At 33.7% G+C, this 23271-nt stretch overlaps 3 protein-coding genes across 3 annotated transcripts in view; all 3 read left to right on the top strand.

Annotated features, from left to right (window-relative positions):
- The window catches only part of LOC144835436 (uncharacterized), a 200910-nt gene that overhangs the window by 128258 nt on the left and 49381 nt on the right, over nt 1-23271 (top strand). The window lies entirely within an intron of this gene.
- Nucleotides 12269-14779, top strand: LOC144858812 (uncharacterized). Its single transcript, XM_078714928.1, has 3 exons — nt 12269-12274; nt 12369-14365; nt 14776-14779. Exons 1-3 carry the CDS (start codon nt 12269-12271, stop codon nt 14777-14779), a joined length of 2007 nt encoding a protein of 668 aa, XP_078571054.1.
- LOC144857879 (uncharacterized) lies at nt 15406-16678 on the top strand. The gene is made up of 2 exons (XM_078714626.1): nt 15406-15596; nt 16444-16678. Exons 1-2 carry the CDS (start codon nt 15443-15445, stop codon nt 16638-16640), a joined length of 351 nt encoding a protein of 116 aa, XP_078570752.1. The 5' UTR covers nt 15406-15442; the 3' UTR covers nt 16641-16678.

Raw genomic sequence — 23271 nt, 5'->3', positions numbered from 1 at the left:
GTTTAAAAAAAGACATAATTTTGACGATTTTTTAAGCTTTTTCATAAAAAACGCGCACGAATTGTCTAATTCAACGTGTTCGTATGGCGTTATTTAAACTGGAAAAGGTCTAAATTGTTTTCAAAATTACTAGGAAAGACTTGAAAAATATAATTCAAGAGAAAAAAATATGTTTTTAACGCTACGTGCGCACCGCGTGCGTAAAAAATTGCGCGCCCGTGGAAATTTTTGACATGCTCAAAATGACAAGAAACGCATAAAAAGTTGATTAGAAATTAATTTTGCGCATTTTGAAATTTTAAATGCGCGTGCGCGCGTAACTTCTTGTGAAACATGCCATTTTTAATCCGTAGAAAGTTTGCCCCTGATATGACTTAAATTTTGTCAAAGTGTCAATACTAAATGACTTTTGGTTTTTAATCTATAATCAATCATTGAAATTCATAAAATTGCGCGTAAGTCACGTTGCGCAACTATGACGTCATTCAAAAATAGGAGGTGCACAACTTCACGTAAATGCCCATATGTTGTCAAAGTTATGAAATGTTATGTTTACACATTTTAGAGAAACGTGACTCACAAAAAGGAAGGAAGGATCCAAGAATAATACAGAAAAAAACTATTGATCCCATACAATAACAAGGAGTTATCCGCTTGGTATACCAAGCGGATAACTAATTATATTGACTATTTTTGATAATCATCATGTCCTTATAAATTCATTTATATTTATTTTGTGGTAATATAGTTCATATATTATGTATTAAATAAATTGGTAAGGCCCTATACTGTTTATATTTAAGGAAAGTTTATAATACACTATTATTTTATGCCTACCAATATTAGTATTAATTGTTTATGTAACTATTTTGTCTAATTCCATTGGATTTTTGTATAGGCCAATGGCATTAATGTTTTTCTCAAAGTAAATTAGCCTAATAATGCCATATTTAGACACATAATTCATTGATTTCTGATATTCTGTACTTGTGTATGCATTACTAAAATAGTAGTTATTTTATTACTTTTATAATGTATGTATAAACATTTATTCATTTTTTTTTTACATTTTTAAATTTAAAAATTATTAAAATACCTATCTACCTTTCTGTTATTGTTACTATTATAATATTTTTTGAGGCAGATTGATTTCAATAAAAAAAATTTAAAACAATTAATTTGACTTATACTGTTCTATGTTAGTTCAGAAGATGAAGTGTGTGTGGGCAGAATCTGGTGTGTTGGAGGTTGGTGATGTGAGGTGTATTTTTGTCACTAAACTAATTTACGTAATTCGTATAATCAATAACAATAACTGACTAGAAGGCCAAAAAGCAGAGGAAAACGCCTATCCATTCTTGCATGGCAATACGATAAACCTGCTACTATTCTGGTTGCCGAGTGGATTTTATATTGAATACATTATTATAACGTTACAAATTGTCTCTAGATAGGAACCTAATGACAGCGATATCGTGTATTAAAAGTACTTAATACAGTCAGACAGGTCTCTGGCAGACTGTCGACAGTCTTCCACACTGAGTGTACTAACAGCTATAGAATCGGAGTAAAGCGCAGGATTGGTTATTTTGGAGTTTTCAGAGCTTATACTTGTGTTGTAGCATACAGGTTTTTTTTGCTATTTGTTGCTTTAACCATGCTATTTATGCTAATATTGCTATTTCTGCTTATAGCTGGAAAAGCAGTTGTGGTTGCTACTGATATGTTATTGTGCTATTGAATTCTAAGGGCTAAGTGTTTCACTGCTATAGCAGCTATTTCTGCTATAGCTGGAAAAGCAGTTGTGGTTGCTACTGATATGCTGTTGTGCTATTGAAGTCTGAGAGTTAAGTGTTACTGCTATAGCAGCTATTTTTGCTATAGCTCGAAAAGCAGTTGTGGTTGCTACTGATATGCTATTATGCTATTGAAGTCCAAGGGTTAAGTGTTACTGCTATAGCAGCTATTTTTGCTATAGCTGGAAAAGCAGTTATGGTTGCTATTGATTTGCTATTATGCTATTGAAGTGTAAGGGTTAAGTGTTTCACCGCTATAGCAGCTATTTCTGCTATAGCAGGAAAAGCAGTTGTGGTTGCTACTGATATGCTATTGTGCTATTGAAGTCTAAGGGTTAAGTGTAACTGCTATAGCAGCTATTTTTGCTATAGCTGGAAAAGCAGTTATGGTTGCTATTGATTTGCTATTATGCTATTGAAGTCCAAGGGTTAAGTGTTACTGCTATAGCAGCTATTTTTGCTATAGCTCGAAAAGCAGATGTGGCTGCTACTGATATGCTATTGTGCTATTGATGTTTAAGGGTTAACTCTGACTGCTATAGCAGCTATTTTTGCTATAGCCGAAAAAGCAGTTGTGGTTGCTACTGATATGCTATTATGCTATTTAAGTCTAAGGGTTAAGTGTTACTGCTATAGCAGCTATTTTTGCTATAGCTGGGAAAGCAGTTGTGGTTGCTACTGATATGCTACTATGCTATTGAAGTGTAAGGGTTAAGTGTTTCACCGCTATAGCAGCTATTTCTGCTATAGCAGGAAAAGCAGTTGTGGTTGCTACTGATATGCTATTATGCTATTGAAGTCCAAGGGTTAAGTGTTACTGCTATAGCAGCTATTTTTGCTATAGCTGGAAAAGCAGTTATGGTTGCTATTGATTTGCTATTATGCTATTGAAGTGTAAGGGTTAAGTGTTTCACCGCTATAGCAGCTATTTCTGCTATAGCAGGAAAAGCAGTTGTGGTTGCTACTGATATGCTATTGTGCTATTGAAGTCTAAGGGTTAAGTGTAACTGCTATAGCAGCTATTTTTGCTATAGCTGGAAAAGCAGTTATGGTTGCTATTGATTTGCTATTATGCTATTGAAGTCCAAGGGTTAAGTGTTACTGCTATAGCAGCTATTTTTGCTATAGCTCGAAAAGCAGATGTGGCTGCTACTGATATGCTATTGTGCTATTGATGTTTAAGGGTTAACTCTGACTGCTATAGCAGCTATTTTTGCTATAGCCGAAAAAGCAGTTGTGGTTGCTACTGATATGCTATTATGCTATTTAAGTCTAAGGGTTAAGTGTTACTGCTATAGCAGCTATTTTTGCTATAGCTGGGAAAGCAGTTGTGGTTGCTACTGATATGCTACTATGCTATTGAAGTGTAAGGGTTAAGTGTTTCACCGCTATAGCAGCTATTTCTGCTATAGCAGGAAAAGCAGTTGTGGTTGCTACTGATATGCTATTGTGCTATTGAAGTCTGAGAGTTAAGTGTTACTGCTATAGCAGCTATTTTTGCTATAGCTCGTAAAGCAGTTGTGGCTGCTACTGATATGCTATTATGCTATTGAAGTGTAAGGGCTAAGTGTTTCACTGCTATAGCAGCTATTTCTGCTATAGCTCGAAAAGCAGATGTGATTGCTAATGATATGCTATTGTGCTATTGAAGTCTAAGGGTTAAGTCTGACTGCTATAGCAGCTATTTTTGCTATAGCCGGAAAAGCAGTTGTGGTTGCTACTGATATGCTATTATGCTATTGAACTCTAACGGTTAAGTGTAACTGCTATAGCAGCTATTTTTGCTATAGCTGGAAAAGCAGTTATGGTTGCTATTGATTTGCTATTATGCTATTGAAGTCCAAGGGTTAAGTGTTACTGCTATAGCAGCTATTTTTGCTATAGCTGGAAAAGCAGTTATGGTTGCTATTGATTTGCTATTATGCTATTGAAGTCTAAGGGTTAAGTGTTACTGCTATAGCAGCTATTTTTGCTATAGCTGGAAAAGCAGTTGTGGTTGCTACTGATACGCTATTATGCTATTGAAGTGTAAGGGTTAAGTGTTTCACCGCTATAGCAGCTATTTCTGCTATAGCAGCAGGAAAAGCAGTTTTGGTTGCTACTGATATGCTATTGTGCTATTGAAGTCTGAGAGTTAAGTCTTACTGCTATAGCAGCTATTTTTGCTATAGCTGGAAAAGCAGTTATGGTTGCTATTGATTTGCTATTATGCTATTGAAGTCTAAGGGTTAAGTGTTACTGCTATAGCAGCTATTTTTGCTATAGCTGAAAAAGCAGTTGTGGTTGCTACTGATATGCTATTATGCTATTGAAGTGTAAGGGTTAAGTGTTTCACTGCTATAGCAGCTATTTCTGCTATAGCTCAAAAAGCAGATGTGGTTGCTACTGATATGCTATTATGCTATTGAAGTCTAAGGGTTAAGTGTTTCACTGCTATAGCAGCTATTTCTGCTATAGCTCGAATAGCAGATGTGGTTGCTACTGATATGCTATTGTGCTATTGATGTCTAAGGGTTAAGTCTGACTGCTATAGCAGCTATTTTTGCTATAGCCGAAAAAGCAGTTGTGGTTGCTACTGATATGCTATTATGCTATTGAAGTCTAAGGGTTATGTGTTACTGCTATAGCAGCTATTTCTGCTATAGCTGGAAAAGCAGTTGGGGTTGCTACTGATATGCTATTGTGCTATTGAAGTATAAGAATTAATTCTTACTGCTATAGCAGCTATTTTTGCTATAGCTCGAAAAGCAGTTGTGGTTGCTACTGATATGCTATTATGTTGTTGAAGTCTAAGGGCTAAGTGTTTCACCGCTATAGCAGCTCGAAAAGCAGATGTGGTTGCTACTGATATGCTATTGTGCTATTGAAGTCTAAGGGTTAAGTCTTACTGCTATAGCAGCTATTTTTGCTATAGCTGGAAAAGCAGTTGTGGTTGCTGTTGATATGTATGTTAGTACTAATTATTGATGAGTTGCTAAGTTGATAATTAAAAAATAGGCTTAATTTATAATATTAAAATAACAAATAAAACCTCGTAATTTTCAATAATCATGGCATTTTTGAATGAAATATACATTATGACTAATTTTGCGCACCATATATTTGTAAGACTGGACCATATTTGGCTGCCAAAAACAGTCCTACTGCCCGGACCGATTTTATCCAGGCTGGACCAGTTTTGGCCCTGGTACAGATGGGTGCAATAATCACCTTTTCCTAACCTTGGAGACATTGATTTGTATAAGGATGGTGGCATGAAGCTATATAGACCCATTGTCTATGTTGTAACTTCATTTATTTATTAAACATATGAAAGCATTTACACATTTAACACAAACAATACTGAACAATTTTACATCTCAAAATTGCAGTGCATATTATGAGAAGAAACAAATAAGCATAAGGTTGCTTATAAATGATGAAGAAATATTAAAATTTTTAGGCATGATGACGTCATAAAAATTAAAATATTTTTATCTCATGCTAAAGAAAGTTGATTGATGACCTACACAATATATAAATGTAGGAGAAAAAGGAATACAGATAAGCGTGATGGGCTCCATTGAATGTGATGACCAATAACGAAAGAGACAAAAATTCTATATTTTACATTCGTGTGGCCATACGATGACGTCACAATGTTTTTTTAGCCTTATCGATGCATGATCCGATATCTACAACTCATCAACTTCTAGATTTTGTAATAAAAATAAACGGTTCACGGTTTACTTTAGAAACTATGACTGTTTTAAAAAAGACTTAATTTTGACGATTTTTTAAGGTTTTTCATAAAAAACGCGCACGAATTGTCTAATTCAACGTGTTCGTATGGCGTCATTTAAACTAGAAAAGGTCTAAATTGTTTTCAAAATTACTAGGAAAGGCTTGAAAAATATAATTCAAGAGAAAAAAATATGTTTTTAATGCTACGTGCGCACCGCGCGCGTAAAAAATTGCGCGCCCGTGGGAATTTTTGACATGCTCAAAATGACAAGAAACGCATAAAAAGTTGATTAGAAATTAATTTTGCGCATTTTGAAATTTTAAATGCGCGTGCGCGCGTAACTTCTTGTGAAACATGCCATTTTTAATCCGTAGAAAGTTTGCCCCTGATATGACTTAAATTTGGTCAATACTAAATGACTTTTGGTTTTTAATCTATGATCAATCATTGAAATTCATAAAATTGCGTGTAAGTCACGTTGCGCAACTATGACGTCATTCAAAAATAGGAGGTGCACAACTTCACGTAAATGCCTATATGTTGTCAAAGTTATGAAATGTTATGTTTACACATTTTAGAGAAACGCGACTCACAAAAAGGAAGGAAGGAAAGAAGAACTAGACATGAAACTCGTCACTTTGACGAGTTAGTTATCTGCACGACAAACGCCACATGCACGTCATACGTTGGAATATTGCACACAGAAAAAGATTATGTCATTATGACCTGAGCTGAAGAATATCATATCTTGTTAGTGCTGAATTCTGTCTATTTTGTGTCATATAGTATATACAGTATAATCTGTATACATATTACATACAGTGTAGAATAGGTGAAATTACGGGACCCACCGTTTATTCCAATTTTTAACATGGCGACGGTATTAAAATTAAACACTAAAGGCAGGCATACACAGTCATACATTTGTCTGTCATACACATCATACAATGTATGATCAGACAAAATCTGATCGTGTATGCCTAAATCAGACTTTGTCTGATTGCCATTTTATGTGTCTGTCAGTGTCTGATGAGAGTAGAACAATGCTCTACTCATATATGTGTTTGAGTCCATTACAAATTTTGCAGGAAACTTTGATCTAGATCCTGACCAAAATTTCTACAACAACTGCACAAACCTTTCTAATTATTTTCTTTGTGATCAATTTGCATGTAAATTTAAAACAGTAGATACTCAAAAAAGTTTTTCTAGTATCCACTTTAATGCAAGAAGTCTCGTAAAAAATTTGGATGCTATCATGGAATTTATTGAAACTCTACATTTTCAGTTTGATATCATTGGTATAAATAAATAAATAATTTATTAGGAAATGACACCTTTGCATCGGTGGCACACACAGAAGTGGTGCATCCAAATTAACATAATACATCAAAACAATACATAATATGACGGATACAGGTTCTTAAACTATTTGCAAAAATATAAAAGAAAAATCATTATCAACATGGTAATACAGGTAGGCCTACTGTATTAAATTGTCCTACAGTATCATAGGTTTGAGTTGATAATTTAAAAAGGTATATAAAAATAAACATAAAATATATAGTAAAGAGTTTACATTACAAACCATTGTGTTTCAACATCAGGTACTGAAGACCTATAGTTGTTATCACAGGTGTATAATATTTACAAATCATATATAAAAGCAACAATACAAAAGAAAAACAATCTATATACTGGGAGATTTAAGTTCTGACCGTTTCTCCCATGCAGCTCTTGTGTATTGTTTACAAAACAAATCAAAAAAGGTCTCAGATTCTTTACAAATCGCGATAGAATCTCCACCTAAAATATACTGTAATTTATCATCAGCACTGGCTGTTGTGTAACGATTCCATGTGTCATAATCATTACAGAGCACAAGATTATTTTGTAGAATGGATAATTCTTTCATTCTAATATTATCAAATGCTTTACAGTTTAATAAAAAATGTTTAATGTCTTCAATTTCACCATTCCCACATAAAGTACAAAGACCGGACACATCATTGGACCATTTATAAGTTTTACAATCTAAAGGTAGAGTGTTAGATCTTAATTTAAATTTCAGACTTGTCTCATAAAAATGTGTTTTATCAAGTAAATATTTTTCTAAATTAGGGAAAGGTTTCAATTTTGAGTATAAATTTAATGAGGTTTTTTGCATTATATTATTTGACCACTCTGATTTATATGATTCTGACACACATCGCTCGACATTGCTGACTGAGAAAGGAACAAGAGTTAAACTATCATTATCAAAAACATTGTTGTAAAAGCCTATATCTGTACATTTTTCAAATATGTCAACACAACTACTAAGAAATTTATATTTTAAACGATCAAAGTCACATTTCAATTGTAGCATAGAATTAAGTACAATATTAGGCCACCTGTGGTCATCCATAGTTATAAAACGATTGAATAATTTAACTCTGGACAGTTTGTGTAACTTGGATAATGGAACCCACCCAAGGTCACCATAAAGTGCCTCTTTTGGAGTATACCGTGGAGCTTTGAGAAGAAAGCGGGCCATTTGCAATTGCACTTTCTCTAGGTCTTCGTTATCCTTCTTGGAATTATTATACCAAATGCTACAAGCATAATTTATTGAAGGAATTGCAATGGTTTTCCACAGTATGTTTCCATAGTACACCCGGTTAAAGTCATCAAGGTTAGCTATGATACCTTTGATATAAGCTATAAGCCGGTTGCCCTTTTGGATAACATGTTCATAATGTGAATGTTCACTCATGTTTGAGGAAATATAGACCCCTAAATATTTATAACTATTTACTTCTTTTATCGATTTTTCACCTAATTTCCACTCTTTATCTTTATTTATGCGTTTTCCAACAACCATGACATTTGATTTTTCATGATTAAAACCAAGTTTCCATTCTTTGGCGAATATATTGGCAATTTCTAACATTTCAGTCATTTCCCTTTCATTATTAGCAATCAATATAACATCATCAGCCCAAAAGAGCCCTCCCATCCAGACACCATTCATTCTTACCCCGAAATTGCTTTCACGAAGAAGTTTAACAAATTCATTAATAAATATAGAAAATAAAATTGGTGAGAGTACACACCCTTGTTTTACTCCTTTGTGGATATTAAACTCATCAGTCATGCTTTCCCCCACTTTTACTTTTGCTTTAACATTGTCATATAGTGAGCTTATTATTTTCCAAATTTTCCCTCTAACTCCCGTATCCCAGGCACATTTTAGGAGACCATCACGCCATACACTATCAAATGCTTTTCGGAAGTCCAGGAAAGCTAGATGTGTAGTTTTACCTTCAATTGAACGACAAGATAAAATACTTTTCAATGTAAAGATGTGATCTTCACAACGGTGATAGGCTCTAAAGCCTCCCTGGACTTCCGAAAGTATATTTTCTTTTTCAACAAAACAAGATATATACATTGAGATTACTCTGTTAAATATTTTGGAAACACAAGATGTTAATGAGATGCCTCTATAATTATTTAGGTCTTTACGATCTCCCTTTTTAAATATTGGTACAACGATACTCATATTCCACTCACTTGGGATTGTTTCTAATTTGATAATTCTATTAAATAAACAAACTAGTGATGCCGCTAAAGCGTCTCCACCATTTTTTAAAAGCTCATTGGTTATTCCATCAACTCCCGGAGCTTTATTATTTTTAGCGATTGCAAGTGCCTCAATGATTATATCAAGGTCTATATTAATGTCACATAGTAAATTTTCGTCATCGTTATCATTACCTAATGTTTTAGAACGCATCTCATCAACCGCCCGCTTTGTTAAATATGTAAAACAATCATAATCGTTATTAGCCTTACCTAAGTTCTCCCAATACTCTTTAACAAAATAAAGTATTTTTCCTTTATCACAAGTAGTTTCATCTGATTCTGGGATTTTTACACAATTAATGCCTGATTTACTACGTTTGTCATTAGACCCTTTTAATATGTTCCAAAAGTCCCTACAAGATGGTCCTCCTTTATTAGCAATCTCTACCGATTTATTTACCCTAGTTTCAGTAATTTTCTTAGATATAAGTTTTTTGGCATGTATCCTTTTTTCTTGATAAGATTGCCACAGATTATCTGTGTGAGCACAATTGGGATCTAATTTAACTGAGCGTCTATGAGCACGAGCAGCCTCTCTTCGTTCTGCTATTGCTTTTTTAACTTCATTATCAAACCAATGTTTACGTTTTTTACTTAATTTCTTAATACCAATACCATCCTTAGCTGAAGAAACAACAATAGATTTCCAGGATTCCCACAAGTTATCAACATTATTGAAGCCATCAGCATCCCAGTTGGAAAAGTTGTTTTCAATATTTTCTTGATACTTAACAAAATCCTGAATACCTGCAGTATTCCATACATGATTAGCATAAGAATGATGATTGACAGGAGTGATTAGGGTAGTATCTAGTTCTAACAAAAGGCTATTGTGATCACTTCCTGTGCCTAGCTTTCTGTCTTCATCAACAATGAACTTTACTACATTATTCAACATATTTTTAGAACAAAGTATGTAATCAATGGTGCTTTTCTGATTACCCTTGCACCAAGTAACCACCCCTTCACATAAAGGACTACAGTTTAAAATAAACATATTTGAATCATCCTTAAATTACCATTACTATTAACCTGTGGATCACCATTAGCAATTTCATGACCAATTCTACCATTAAAGTCCCCCATTATCAGAATGAGAGGCTCATGATTTTCTGCATTATTTTCTAATTGGATAACTTCTGATAATAATTGATTAGTCAATTCATCTGATTTCTCACTGTCAACTCCATTAACAGGATAATATACTACCGATATATACACTGGTGTGTTTGAATCAAAACACACTTTTACCCAAATTCTTTCGTAGTCATCGGATTTACAATTAAAAACATTGTCATCTAAAATAGTGATATCTTTCGCAACAAAGACACCTACACCCCCTCCTCTCTTGTGTTTTCTACATTTACCAAACCAATTATAACCATCTATATTAATATTATTATCATTAGTTAAAAAGGTTTCTGCAACGCCAAAAACCTGAACATTATTCTCTTTGATTAAATGAGCAATCTCATTGAGTCTAACAGACGTTAACCTATTGATATTATTAAATACTATTTTAATATTACTACACTTGCTTGTTTTTGATCTACCATATTTCTTTCCACGTCGTCTGTGTTTTCTTCTTTTTGAATCACTTTCATTATTTGAGCTATAATCAGAGTTTATTGTATCAGTTTCTATCTGTAAGTCAGTTATTGAATTATTAAGTTCATCTGTAAGTCCCCCAAAACTGTTTTTTATAGTTATTCCCGCTGTATTGTTGCTTGCGCGTCCCTATGCTTGACGATCCTGGGCAGGGCTGTAGTCCTGTAAGCCATAGTCGTGTCTGTTGTTGTTGAAACGAGGGTTTCGCTGGTGTTCAAAGTGTCGATGGTGACGAGCATTGTTATGACGTTCATAGTGGCCTCGTGACTGTTTGGTATTTGATCTGGCAGACGCTGGTTTTATGATGGGATGGGTTGCGTTCATGTTGCTGAGGAGTAGTCTCGTTCCTGATCTCGATAGATGTAATCCACCACCATTTAGGTTCCATTGAGCAGCAGATCCATTTCTCAGCAAGAAGGTCTCATCATTATCAACTACTTGAACATTTGTTTTCGTTGCAATTTCCTTAATGCTATTGTTCATTCGAACGACTCTCTCCTGGTGTTCCAGTTTATCAGTACGAGGGCATGTGGTGGACAAAATCACATTTGTTGTTGGTGATTTTGATTTGACGTCATTGATCATCTGTTCATAATCGCTTATCCCTTGGTGTAGATCTTCTTCCGTCGTGCAATTGTTGGTACCAATGTGTACAATGATGGTATCAAATAATTCAGGCTTATCAAGATTGCTCTTAATATCACTCACTTTAGCACCACGACAGCAAGTAACTTGCGTGTTTGCAAGACCTCTTTCACTAATATCCCGTATCATCGAGTCCCCAATTAGAAGGCATTTCTTGTTGACAGCTTTAGTTTCATTAGGTGGTTGAGGTACTTCTTGAATTTCTTTCTTTTGCAGCTCTGTGATTAATGATTTTTGATCCGTTAGTTGTTTCAGAATCACTGTGAAGTCTTCGGCCATCTTAGATAATGTAGCTTGTTGCTGATTGTTTTGGCGAGTGAGCTCCTTTACTAGTCTTGGTAGGGCCTGGCAGTCAACACAAAACCATACTTTGGGGTTAGACTGGGGCTTCTGGTTTAAGCATACTCGATGATACTGTTCATTACATAAAGAACATTCCATCGTCTTCCCATTGCTCGCATTAAAGCTAAGTTTACATCCTACTATGCACTTAATTGTTGACGTAGTGACATTTTGTGAACTCCTAGTAGAAGACCTACGTTCATGAGGTGGAGAAGTAGGCTTATGCGACAACTGATCTTTTCTAGACTTAGGTGGCGAATTCATATCCTTATGTGGGCTAGCTTGGTGAGCCATGGCTTGGTCTGAGCAATGTTATAACAAAGGGCTGCAATGTGCAACAAAAGCCTAGCTTGATAAGCCCAATCACTGGTGTCAATGAATTGTGTTAGCTTGGCTGAGCCTAGCAAAGCACCAAAAACATATCACTGATTAAATAAAATACTACCCTAAAAATGTCCAAAACAAATACTGATTCAGAATCCTTATTACCTTCTCTTCATGATGATACAAAATTTGACAATGTAGTATGAAGGTAGGTTGCAAAATCTTTACATTCTGTGCAGGATATTTTTGCACTTGATGCACTTCCGGACTGTACAATTATACTAATAATTGGTATCTCGGAGACATGGTGTAATGAAAATAGTCCACCGTTAAATATACCTAACTATACATTGTTATCTAAAAATCGAAACGGTAGAGTAGGTGGTGGGGTTGCTTTGTATGTAAGTAACTTAAGATCATATACTCAACGAAATGACATTTCCTTGACAAATATTTCATGTGATTCAATTTTTATTGAAATTAATCAAAATCATGGAAAGAATATTATTGTTGGTGTTGCTTACAAGCCACCAGATGTAAACAGTAACCACTTTGTGGACGATTTTGATAAAATACTCACAACAATAGATAAAGAAAATAAGCCAAACTATATCATGGGTGACTTTAATTTAGACCTTTTACGATATACGAGTATAAACTCAACGCAAGACTTTTTAAATATATTATATAGTAATTTCTATTTACCCTTAATAAATAGACCGACTCGAATCACTAGTAATACTGCTACATTGATTGATAATATTATAACTAATTCACATGATCTACCTGTCACAAGTGGTATATTATACTGTGACATTAGCGATCATCTACCAATTTTTCAAATCACTTCTTTTATAAATGATTCATTTCAAAATGACATCCCTATTCAGTCGTATCGCCTAATAAATCCTCTAAATATTGAAAATTTTAAACAAGATCTGGCTACAAACGGTTGGGATGATGTAATGTCTTTGTCTAACCCTGAAAATGCTTATGATTTGTTTCAATCCAAATTTACAACAGTATACCAAAACAATTTTCCATTGCATACTGTTAAAAACAAAAATAAGAGAAAATTAAAACCATGGATGACTAATGGGATTTTACAGTCTATTAATCATAAAAATAAACTGTATAAAAAGTTTCTTAAATATCCAACAGGCCCAAATGAGTTAAAGTATAAAACCTTTAGAAATAAATTGAATACTCTTGTTAAAACATCTAAATTAGCTTATTATAACGAACAATTTTCCAATACTAAATCGAACATAAAGAAAACATGGGATGTAATAAATAATTTATTAAACAGAAAAGTCAAATGTAAGCAAAATACTAATTTTACTTGTGATGGTCGATCTTTGGATCAACCACAAGATATTGCAAATGCATTTAATGACTTTTTTACAAAAATTGGTCCCTCACTTGATAGAAAAATTCCCTCTGGAAACACTGATTATAATGATTATTTAAAACAACCAAACAACCATTCAATGTACTTTTTTCCAACGACCGAAGAAGAAATATGTGATATAATAAATAATTTTAAAAATAATAAAGCTGCTGGGTTTGACGGTTTATGTCCTAATGTGGTTAAAGCGGTAGCAGCCTTAATTAGCAAACCGCTCTGCCATATTTTTAACGCATCATTAGTTAAGGGTATTTTTCCCAGCCAACTAAAAGTAGCTAAGATTACACCCGTTTACAAATCTGGAGACAAAGGAGACATTAGTAATTATAGACCAATTTCTATTTTATCATGCTTCTCCAAAATTTTAGAACGTATTGCCTTTGTTAGAACTGTTTCTTTTCTAGATAAGTACGATATTCTTCATAATGGTCAATATGGTTTTCGTAGCAAATTTTCTTCTTCAATGGCTCTGGTGGATCTTACAGATAGAATTATAAGTGCTTTTGAGAACAAATCACATGCAATAGGTATTTTTTTGGATCTATCCAAAGCATTTGATACGATAAACCATAACATTTTATTATATAAGTTAAGTTATTATGGAATTCGTGGTGTTGCTTTACAATGGTTCAAAAGTTACCTTGAAAATCGATCCCAGTGTACAAAATATGAATCTTTGCTGTCGGAACTGAAAAATATAACATGTGGAGTACCACAAGGATCGCTACTTGGACCACTATTATTTATTTTATATGTTAATGACATTTTTAAGACATCGGATCTTTTTTCATTTATACTATATGCCGATGATACAAATATATTTTACAGTAATGATGACATCTATGAATTATATCGTACTGCAAACAACCAACTACATTATATTTGTGAATGGTTTAAGGCTAATAGATTATCATTAAATTCAAAGAAATGTAATTATATTATTTTTAGTAATAAGAAAAAGAAGGCTGATGATGTAGATAATTTAAAAATTGTACTTAACAATGATGACATTCAAAGAGTAGAACATACACAATTTCTCGGTGTCTTAATTGATGAGCAGTTGACTTGGAAATACCATATCAACGAATTAATGACTAAAATATCTAAAAGTATAGGAGTAATCAACAGAATTAAACGTTTAGTTCCTGTAAATATCCTCCGTACCTTATATAATTCTCTTGTTCTTCCTTATTTTTCATATTGTAATGTGGTCTGGGGTAATACTTTTCAATCTAATCTTAATAAATTAACATTGCTCCAAAAAAGAATCATACGAATAATTTCAAAATCTTCTTTTACAGCTAATACGGGTCCTCTATTTAAGGAACTTAATATAATGACACTTAAAGATATAAATACTTATCAGCAATATATTTTTGTTCATAACTGTGTTAATCATAATTATCCTCATAGATTTTACGATATGTTTAAATTTAATGTTAATTTCTATAACTACAACACTAGGTCATCCTCTTATATTCATCTCCCAAAACACAGGACTACCATATTTCACCAAAGTATTAGATACTCTGGTGCAAAACTTTGGAATGTTTTGCCTCTTTCGCTACAAAACATACAAAATGTAAATAGTTTCAAAAAGATTGCTAAATATTATTTATTATCAAACAATACTTAGAGGCCATGTTTTTTTGTTTTTTTTTTGTTAATATATTTACCTTTAGCAATAGTAAAAATGCATTAATATGATTTATACTGCAATTGATATGTACCGCTTTTCGTTTTATTGTTATTTTCATTTCTGTGTCTTATTTTATATGTGCTGCTTTTGAATGTTTTGTTTTGGCGTCCCTGACACAAGCTTTTGCTTTTTTGGTGACGCCACCTTTTTGGAAATAAATGTTGATTTTGATTGATTGATTGATTGAATGTCTGAAGACAATTTTAACTATTGACCAATCAGAGCACAGAGATTTTGACAGACTATTATTTTATTTTTGCAAGATCAAGATGGTTGAGCGCGAGGATTTTATTGACACTGACAATTTAATTGATCTCTTTGAAGAGAATCCATGTTTATGGGATGTCAAATCCCATGAATATCACAATAAAACTCTCAAGACGGCAACCTACAGTAAAATTGCTGAACGGTTGGAATCAGAAGGTATGATTAAAGCTAGGCCTAGGCTATACTATAGGCCTAGGCTAGGCCTAGAGGCTAGCCTAGGCTAGAACTCAATTTAAAAGCCTGTCAGAAGTGCTTCAGTCCACTTAAAAGCAAACGAAACCTAAGTGTAAGGCTATCCTAGCCTTGGCCAAAATGCTTATTGTCCTTACCCAATTCAGCCAATATTATTTTTATAAAAATCAGTAGGCCTAGCCTAGACCATGGTGGTTCAAATTAGGCCTAGGCCTAGCCTAGGCCTAGCCTAGGCCTAGATCTTTTTTTTTATGTTTACTAGCCTAGCCTACAACTAAACTAGCCTTAGGCCTAGGCTAGCTAGGCCTAGTTATGCCTATTAGGCTATAATTTAAATATCATGTCATCCATAAATCATCATAATAATAGTATTTAATAATATATGGTCTAGCTAGGCCTCTACTAGTTAAAGGTGAAAAAGGCCTACTACTAGTAGTAGGCTAGTAGGCCAAGGCTAGCCTAGCTAGGCTAGGCCTAACTTAGTTAGTAAATTATAGGAGAAGTAAAAAACAAATTTTACAAAACAAACTAGTATTTTTACTATTTGTATAGGCAATATCTTTATTTTTCTTCTAATGTTTTGCCAAAATATTTATACTGTAATATTAAAAAAAAACTCTAGTACTGTATTACTAAATGCAATTCATACAGTATTTAACAATAAGTCTACATACAATGTAATAATGTATTCATTGCATATTCAGTTTAAAGTATTGAAATCATAAAAAATCATTGTTATTTAAGTAATAATCATTACTTATTTACAGTATTTGACATCATCAAAATTATATAAATTGTTTTTAAATTTTAGTGGACCTAATTAAACGAAAATGGAACAATATAAGAAGCCAATATAGACGAGAAAGAATGAAAGAGAGGGTAAGAAAGAGTGGTAGTGGGACCAGTGAGAGATACAAAAGTCGGTGGAGATTTATGGATAGGCTTGTTTTTTTAAACGATAGCCTGTCCTCAAGAAAAACAATTTGTAATATGGAGGTAAGCTATTGAGTAATATATAACAGGATCCGTTTATCTTAAAATTATAGCCTAATGTCGCCAAACATAAAGCATCTATATCATTTGCCACTGCCATGGTATCTGACCCTCTGAGTTGAAGTAATTGCAGAATCTGTCTCTGACATCTTTGGCATCGTTGCTGTAAAAGTTGCTACCCTGTGGAGCCAAAGGTATCATTTCCCCTGCTTTAGGCTCCTGTCGCCATTGCCCTTCATGCACCTCATGCGTTATCCTGTCCTCCACATCTGTATAGCCATATGGTGTATAAACGTTTCTATTAGCACTTTGACCCCTCAGGAGGTTGTGAAGCGCACAGGCTGCCAGCACAATCTTCTCAACAGATTCTGGTTGTAGATTAACTGGCTTGAGAAAGATTCTGAAACGATTACACAGAATTCCAAAAGCATTCTCCACAATTCTTCGTGCCCTGCTCAAGCGATAATTGAATATCCGCTTTTCTTCAGTAAGGCCTCTTGAGCTGTAGGGTTTCATCAGGTACTTCTTTAATGGGAATGCTTCGTCTGCAACCACAACATATGGCATAGATATACCATCTTCAAAGAGAGGTCTGGCTTCAGGGATATTCAGCAGATTTTTATCTAAAGCATCTGAAAGCGTTGAATTTTTGTACACACCCCCATCAGAAACTCTTCCATTGCACCCAACATCAATATAAGAAAACTTATAATCTGCATCTACCAATGCAAGTAAAACAATGCTGAAGCTGTTCTTGTAGTTGAAATAGTAAGAACCACTATTATTCGGCGCAGATACTACAACATGCTTGCCATCCAAAGCCCCAATGCAATTATCAAAATTCCATCGCGTCGCAAACTCATGACTTATCTTTTGCCACTCATCTTCTGTATTTGGGACCTGCAAGATTAATGAAGTAAAACTTTATAGCCATGAATCAAATATTTTAACTCATATAATAATATCTATTTTTTAGACACCACTTGAAGATGCTGATTGTATGCTTGAGGACATGGAGGAAGAATCAGCAACAGAAGATAAAGAAAATATTGATATTGCAGAAACATCATTCTCTACAAAGCGACCCCTTAAAAAATCAAAATTAAACAAAAAAAGTGAGGTTGATGAGCAGAAGCTTCTGGAAAAGGCCATCACTTGCTTGGATATGGCTACAAACAAACCGGCTGCAAAAGATGATCCAGATATAAATTATGCAAATTACATTGTAGATGAACTGAAAGCGATTAAAGATCCGAAACTAAAATTAATCACCAAACACAAAATAAATTGCCTTTTGTTTGAAGCTCAAAATGATTCACGTACTATGGATATTTTTTTAATAAATTTTTAATCAATCAATCAATATATATCTCACCTTAAGATACTTGTCTGCTAAAACTTCATAAATAGCCTTGCATGTTTCCGGAACAATTTTACCAATTGTCTGGGCAGGAATTCTGTATGTATACTCCAAACTTTTATATGAATCTCCTATAAGAAAAACAGTTTTACAACCTTTATTAATGACAAAGTTTCAATCCAGTACCAATGTGGGCAACATTTTAGTAATTTTCATGCTTGAGAAAATAAATATTTCCACTGTACAAATTTAATCTTTAATATACTTTAAAACATAATAAATATACTATAAAATTAACTAAAATCTAAAAAAATGTCAGATTATAATGATCCCTGGTGATTATCGACTGGTAATATAATATATTGTAGTTTAAAGTAGTATTGGTAAAGATAATTTATATTGCAAATGTAATATATATCATAATCAATTGATTAATAAATATTGAGTGCAATGTTGGCATTGATTGTATTGACTTTTACTAGTCTATATAGGCCTAGAACTCAAGTAGTAGTACTTACTAGGCCTAGTAATCAATTAGTTAATTTATATAAAGTGATTCAACGAAAAAAATAACTAACCGGTTGCCAAGAATCTTAGAGTAACACTAACAGCTAATCTTTCCTTGTGATGAATTGCCTCTCTCATCGTAGTGTTTTGCTTGCTTATCAATGGAGCCACTAAATTTGCAAGCTCATCAAAGGTGGCCTTATCCATGCGCAGGAAGTTTTTAAAATCGTTTTGATTTTCTAAGCACAATTCTTTAACTAACGTATGGTAAGCGCCTAAATTAATGTTGCCTCCTGGCAATCCATGTCCGCACCCATACGTTGCGTTTCCGCCGTCTTTGTTTTCTTTGTTTTCGTAAAATTAAAGAAATTATGAGCCCACAAGCAGACTTTGTCTGATCATACATTGTATGATGTGTATGACAGACAAATGTATGACTGTGTATGCCTGCCTTAAGATAGCAATTTCGGAAGGACATTATCTCACCAACAACATATTAACGTGTAGAAGAAATTTGAATACGTAGAATATGGATGCGTGTTCGTTTAAATGTGATGAACTATGATGCAAAATATGAAAATACGACTTTTTTTATTCAACTGGCCATATGATGACTTCACAACATCTGATTGGCAAAATGTTCACATTAATTCGTATCTACAGTCCAATAGCTTCCAGAAAACGTTTTAATCATAATTATCACTTTTTATTCTTACGAGCTATAACAGATTAAAATTTACTGTAAAGATGAAATTAATAACCCTGTTAATTATAATTTTTAGGCATGATGACGTCATAAAAATTAAAATATTTTTAACTCATGCGTAAGATAGTTGATTGACCTAGACAATATTAAAATCTCGGAGAAAAAAGAATACAGATATGCGTGATGCGCTCCATTGAATATGATGAGCAATAACGAAAGAGACAAAAATCCTATATTTTTCATTCGTGTAGCCATACGATGACGTCACAATGTCCGGTTAGCCATATTGATTCATGATCCGATATCTACAACTCATCAACTTCCAGAATATGTAATTTAAAAAAAGTTCACCTAGTTGTTTAGAATCTATGACTGTTTAAAAAAAGGCATAATTTTGAAAAATTTTGACAAATTTTTTAACTTTTTAATCAAAACTGCACGTAAATTATCCAATTGAACGTGCCCGTATGACGTAATTTTAAGTCGAAATTGTTTAAAAGTTGGTAAAATTACTAGAAAAGGCTGAAAAAACATAAATCACGCAAAAAAAGTTTTCAACGCTATGTTCGCACCATGCGCGTAAAAAAATGCGCGCACGTGGGAATTTTTTACATGCTTAAAATTACATGAAATGCGTAGAAAGTTGATTAGAAATTGATTTTTTTGCATTTTGAAATTTTAAACGCGCGTGCGCGCGTAACTTCGTGTGAAACATGCCATTTTTTCCCCATAGTCAGTTAGCGCAAGATATAACTTAAACTTTTGTCAAGTTTCATATTAAATTGTTATATGGTTTTCAATCTATGTTAAATACGCGAAATTCGTAAAAACGCGCGTAAGTCATGTTGCGTCATTCAAAATAGGAGGTGCACAATTTCACGTAAATGCCCACATGTTGACACAGTTATGAAATGTTATGTTTACATGTTTTTGAGTTACGCGAGACACAAAAATGACAGAAAGAAAGAAGAATACAGAAAAAAAAAATGATGAAACAGGACAGTTACAAGGAGTTATCCGCTCAATGCGGATAACTAATAATACAGAAAAACTAGATTTGAACTCGTCACTTTGACGAGTTCGAGTTATCCGCGCAAACGCAACATGCACATACATTTATATTATATGAACGCCCACAATTATTATGCCATCATATGACATGAAATAAATATGTTTACAGTGCTGAATTGTACCTAATTAACACGATGACGTCATCAAATTGACATATAAACATAACTATTTTAGAAGCTAATTATCTAAATAATTACATTAATACAAATTTCTTTTTTTAAATGACTAGGAAAGACTGTAAAATCATAATTCAAGTGAAAAACACATGATTTTCATGCTCCGTGCGCACCTTACGCGTAATTTTTTTCGCGCGCGTGGGAATTTTTGACATGCTCAAAATGTCATGATCAGCGTAGAAAGTTGATTAGAAATTAATTTTGCGCATTTTGAAATTTTAAATGCGCGTGCGCGCGTAACTTCTTGTGAAACATGCCATTTTTAATCCATAGAAAGTTCGCCCGTAATATGACTTAAATTTTCACCAAGTGTCAATAAAAAATGACTTTTGGTTTATAATCTATGATCAATCATTGAAATTCGTAAAATCGCGCGTAACTTACGCTGCGCGACTCTAACGTCATATAACGAAGTTTCCTGCACATCTACAGCTACAGGTCAATCTTATGACAAAGTTATACAAAGTTATGTCTACAAAAATTTGAGATATAGCTGCAACAAAAATCCGGGAAAGAAAGAAGAATAAAGATGAAAAAAAAAAAAGATATTTACAATCACAAGGGTTATCCGCAACTTTATAAGTTGCGGATAACCAAAAATATTGATCCCATACAATAACAAGGAGTTATCCGCTCTACCAAGCGGATAACTAATTATTAAGGACAAATACACTTGTTCCTTGCTCTCAATAATAGAGAAAAAATCCAATAATTCTCATTACAAAAATATCTGAATATACATGTGGAGTAATTTTTTTTTTAGGATACATGCCAGGGGTTTTAAATGAGGGTGGTTAGGACAATACACATTGAATACACTGTGTATACTAATAAAGGGTTAGGTGTAGTTGACACAGTGGAGGTTATTTAAATGGTTAGGTTCAGTTGGTTAAAGGGTTTGGTTTATTAAGAGGGTGGGGTTCAGATGATAGTTGAGATTATTTAGAGGGTTGGGTTCATTTGATGCTTGAGATTATTTCGACGGTTAGGTTTAGTTGACAGTTTAAAATTTCTTGAAAGGGGGATTCAGTTGATACTTCAGATTCTTTAAGTTTCTGTCCAAAGAAATTTGATGCAACATGTTAATTGCAATTGTGGGTTGCATATATCACAAAACACCGATTTACAAATATAAAAAATTAATTTCATTGCAATGTGTATAAGTATGTGGTTGGAAGATGTTTCTATAATGTTGATGGTAGTTGTTTTTATAACTCAAACAGCTTTAAGTACTGTATTACAGTATTGCCAATAACCTAGCATCCGTCTGTTGCAAGCTGTATATAGGAGTTATCAGTTTGATTGTTCAGTTAATAAGTATGGCTGTAATTGATATAATGTAATGACAAAGTAGTACATTGTGATTTAGGTTTTCTGAACCAAATTAAACACATCGTCATTGCTAACAAATACGAGACATTCGCAATAATTGAATTGCGTTCAGAGCTTGATAATTCAATCAGTGAGAATGAACCATCACGATAAGTTGTAGTTTGTTTTTGCTTGTACTTAATTGTATTTATTTATTTATTTATTTTTTTTTATTTATTTATTTTTTTTTTTTTTACTGTATCTATCAGTTGATGTTTAAATGCCTTGTCATTCTTTTATTTCTTATGTTTAACTTTATAATGTCATTTGTTAATTTTGCAAATCTTAATTTCTGTTCATTGTAGGGGTTTTTTTTTATCATCATTGTAAACGACACTTAACTGCTGTATGGAGACTAAATGAATAAATTTATATTTACTAAACTTTCAAAACACAATTAAATCCAAGATTTAACCACCCTCATGTGAAACGCCTCATGTGAAATGCCTGACGTGTATACCCTTAACAAAACATCACTCCAGATGTAAACTGCCAAGATATAACCACCCTCATGTAAATTGCCTGACGTGTATACCCTTAAAAAAACATCACTCCATATGTAAACTGCCAAGATATAACCACCATCATGTGAAACGCCTGACGTGTATACCCTTAAAAAAACATCACTCCAGATGTAAACCGCCAAGATATCACCACCCTCATGTAAAATGCCTGACGTGTATACCCTTAAAAAAAACCATTAATCCTGACATAAACCGCCAAGATCTAACCACCCTCATGTAAAACGCCTGACGTGTATAACCTTAAAAAAAACATCACTCCAGATGTAAACCGCCAAGATCTAACCACCCTCATGCAAAACGCCTGATGTGTATACCCTTAAAAAAAACTATTATCCTGACATAAACCGCTAAGATCTAACCACCCTCATGTGAAACGCCTGACGTGTATACCCATAAAAAAACATCACTCCAGATGTAAACCGCCAAGATCTTAACACCCTCTTGTAAAACGCCTGACGTGTATAATCTAAAAAAAAAAACATCACTCCAGTGTAAACCGCCAAGATGTAAAACGCTCCTGACATAAACCGCCAAGATCTAACCACCCTCATGTGAAACGCCTGACGTGTATACCCATAAAAAAAACATCACTCCAGATGTAAACCGCCAAGATCTAACCACCCTCATGTAAAACGCCTGACGTGTATAACCTTAAAAAAAACATCACTCCAGATGTAAACCGCCAAGATCTAACCACCCTCATGCAAAACGCCTGATGTGTATACCCTTAAAAAAAACTATTAATCCTGACATAAACCGCTAAGATATAACCACCATCATGTGAAACGCCTGACGTGTATACCCTTAAAAAAACATCACTCCAGATGTAAACCGCCAAGATATCACCACCCTCATGTAAAATGCCTGACGTGTATACCCTTAAAAAAAACCATTAATCCTGACATAAACCGCCAAGATATAACCACCCTCA

The sequence above is a fragment of the Antedon bifida genome, chromosome 2 (genome assembly GCF_963402885.1).
Source record: "Antedon bifida chromosome 2, ecAntBifi1.1, whole genome shotgun sequence".
In the NCBI taxonomy this organism is placed as follows: domain Eukaryota; kingdom Metazoa; phylum Echinodermata; class Crinoidea; order Comatulida; family Antedonidae; genus Antedon; species Antedon bifida.
Note: the sequence above shows the minus strand (reverse complement) of the source record. Positions and strands in the feature narration are given on the sequence as shown.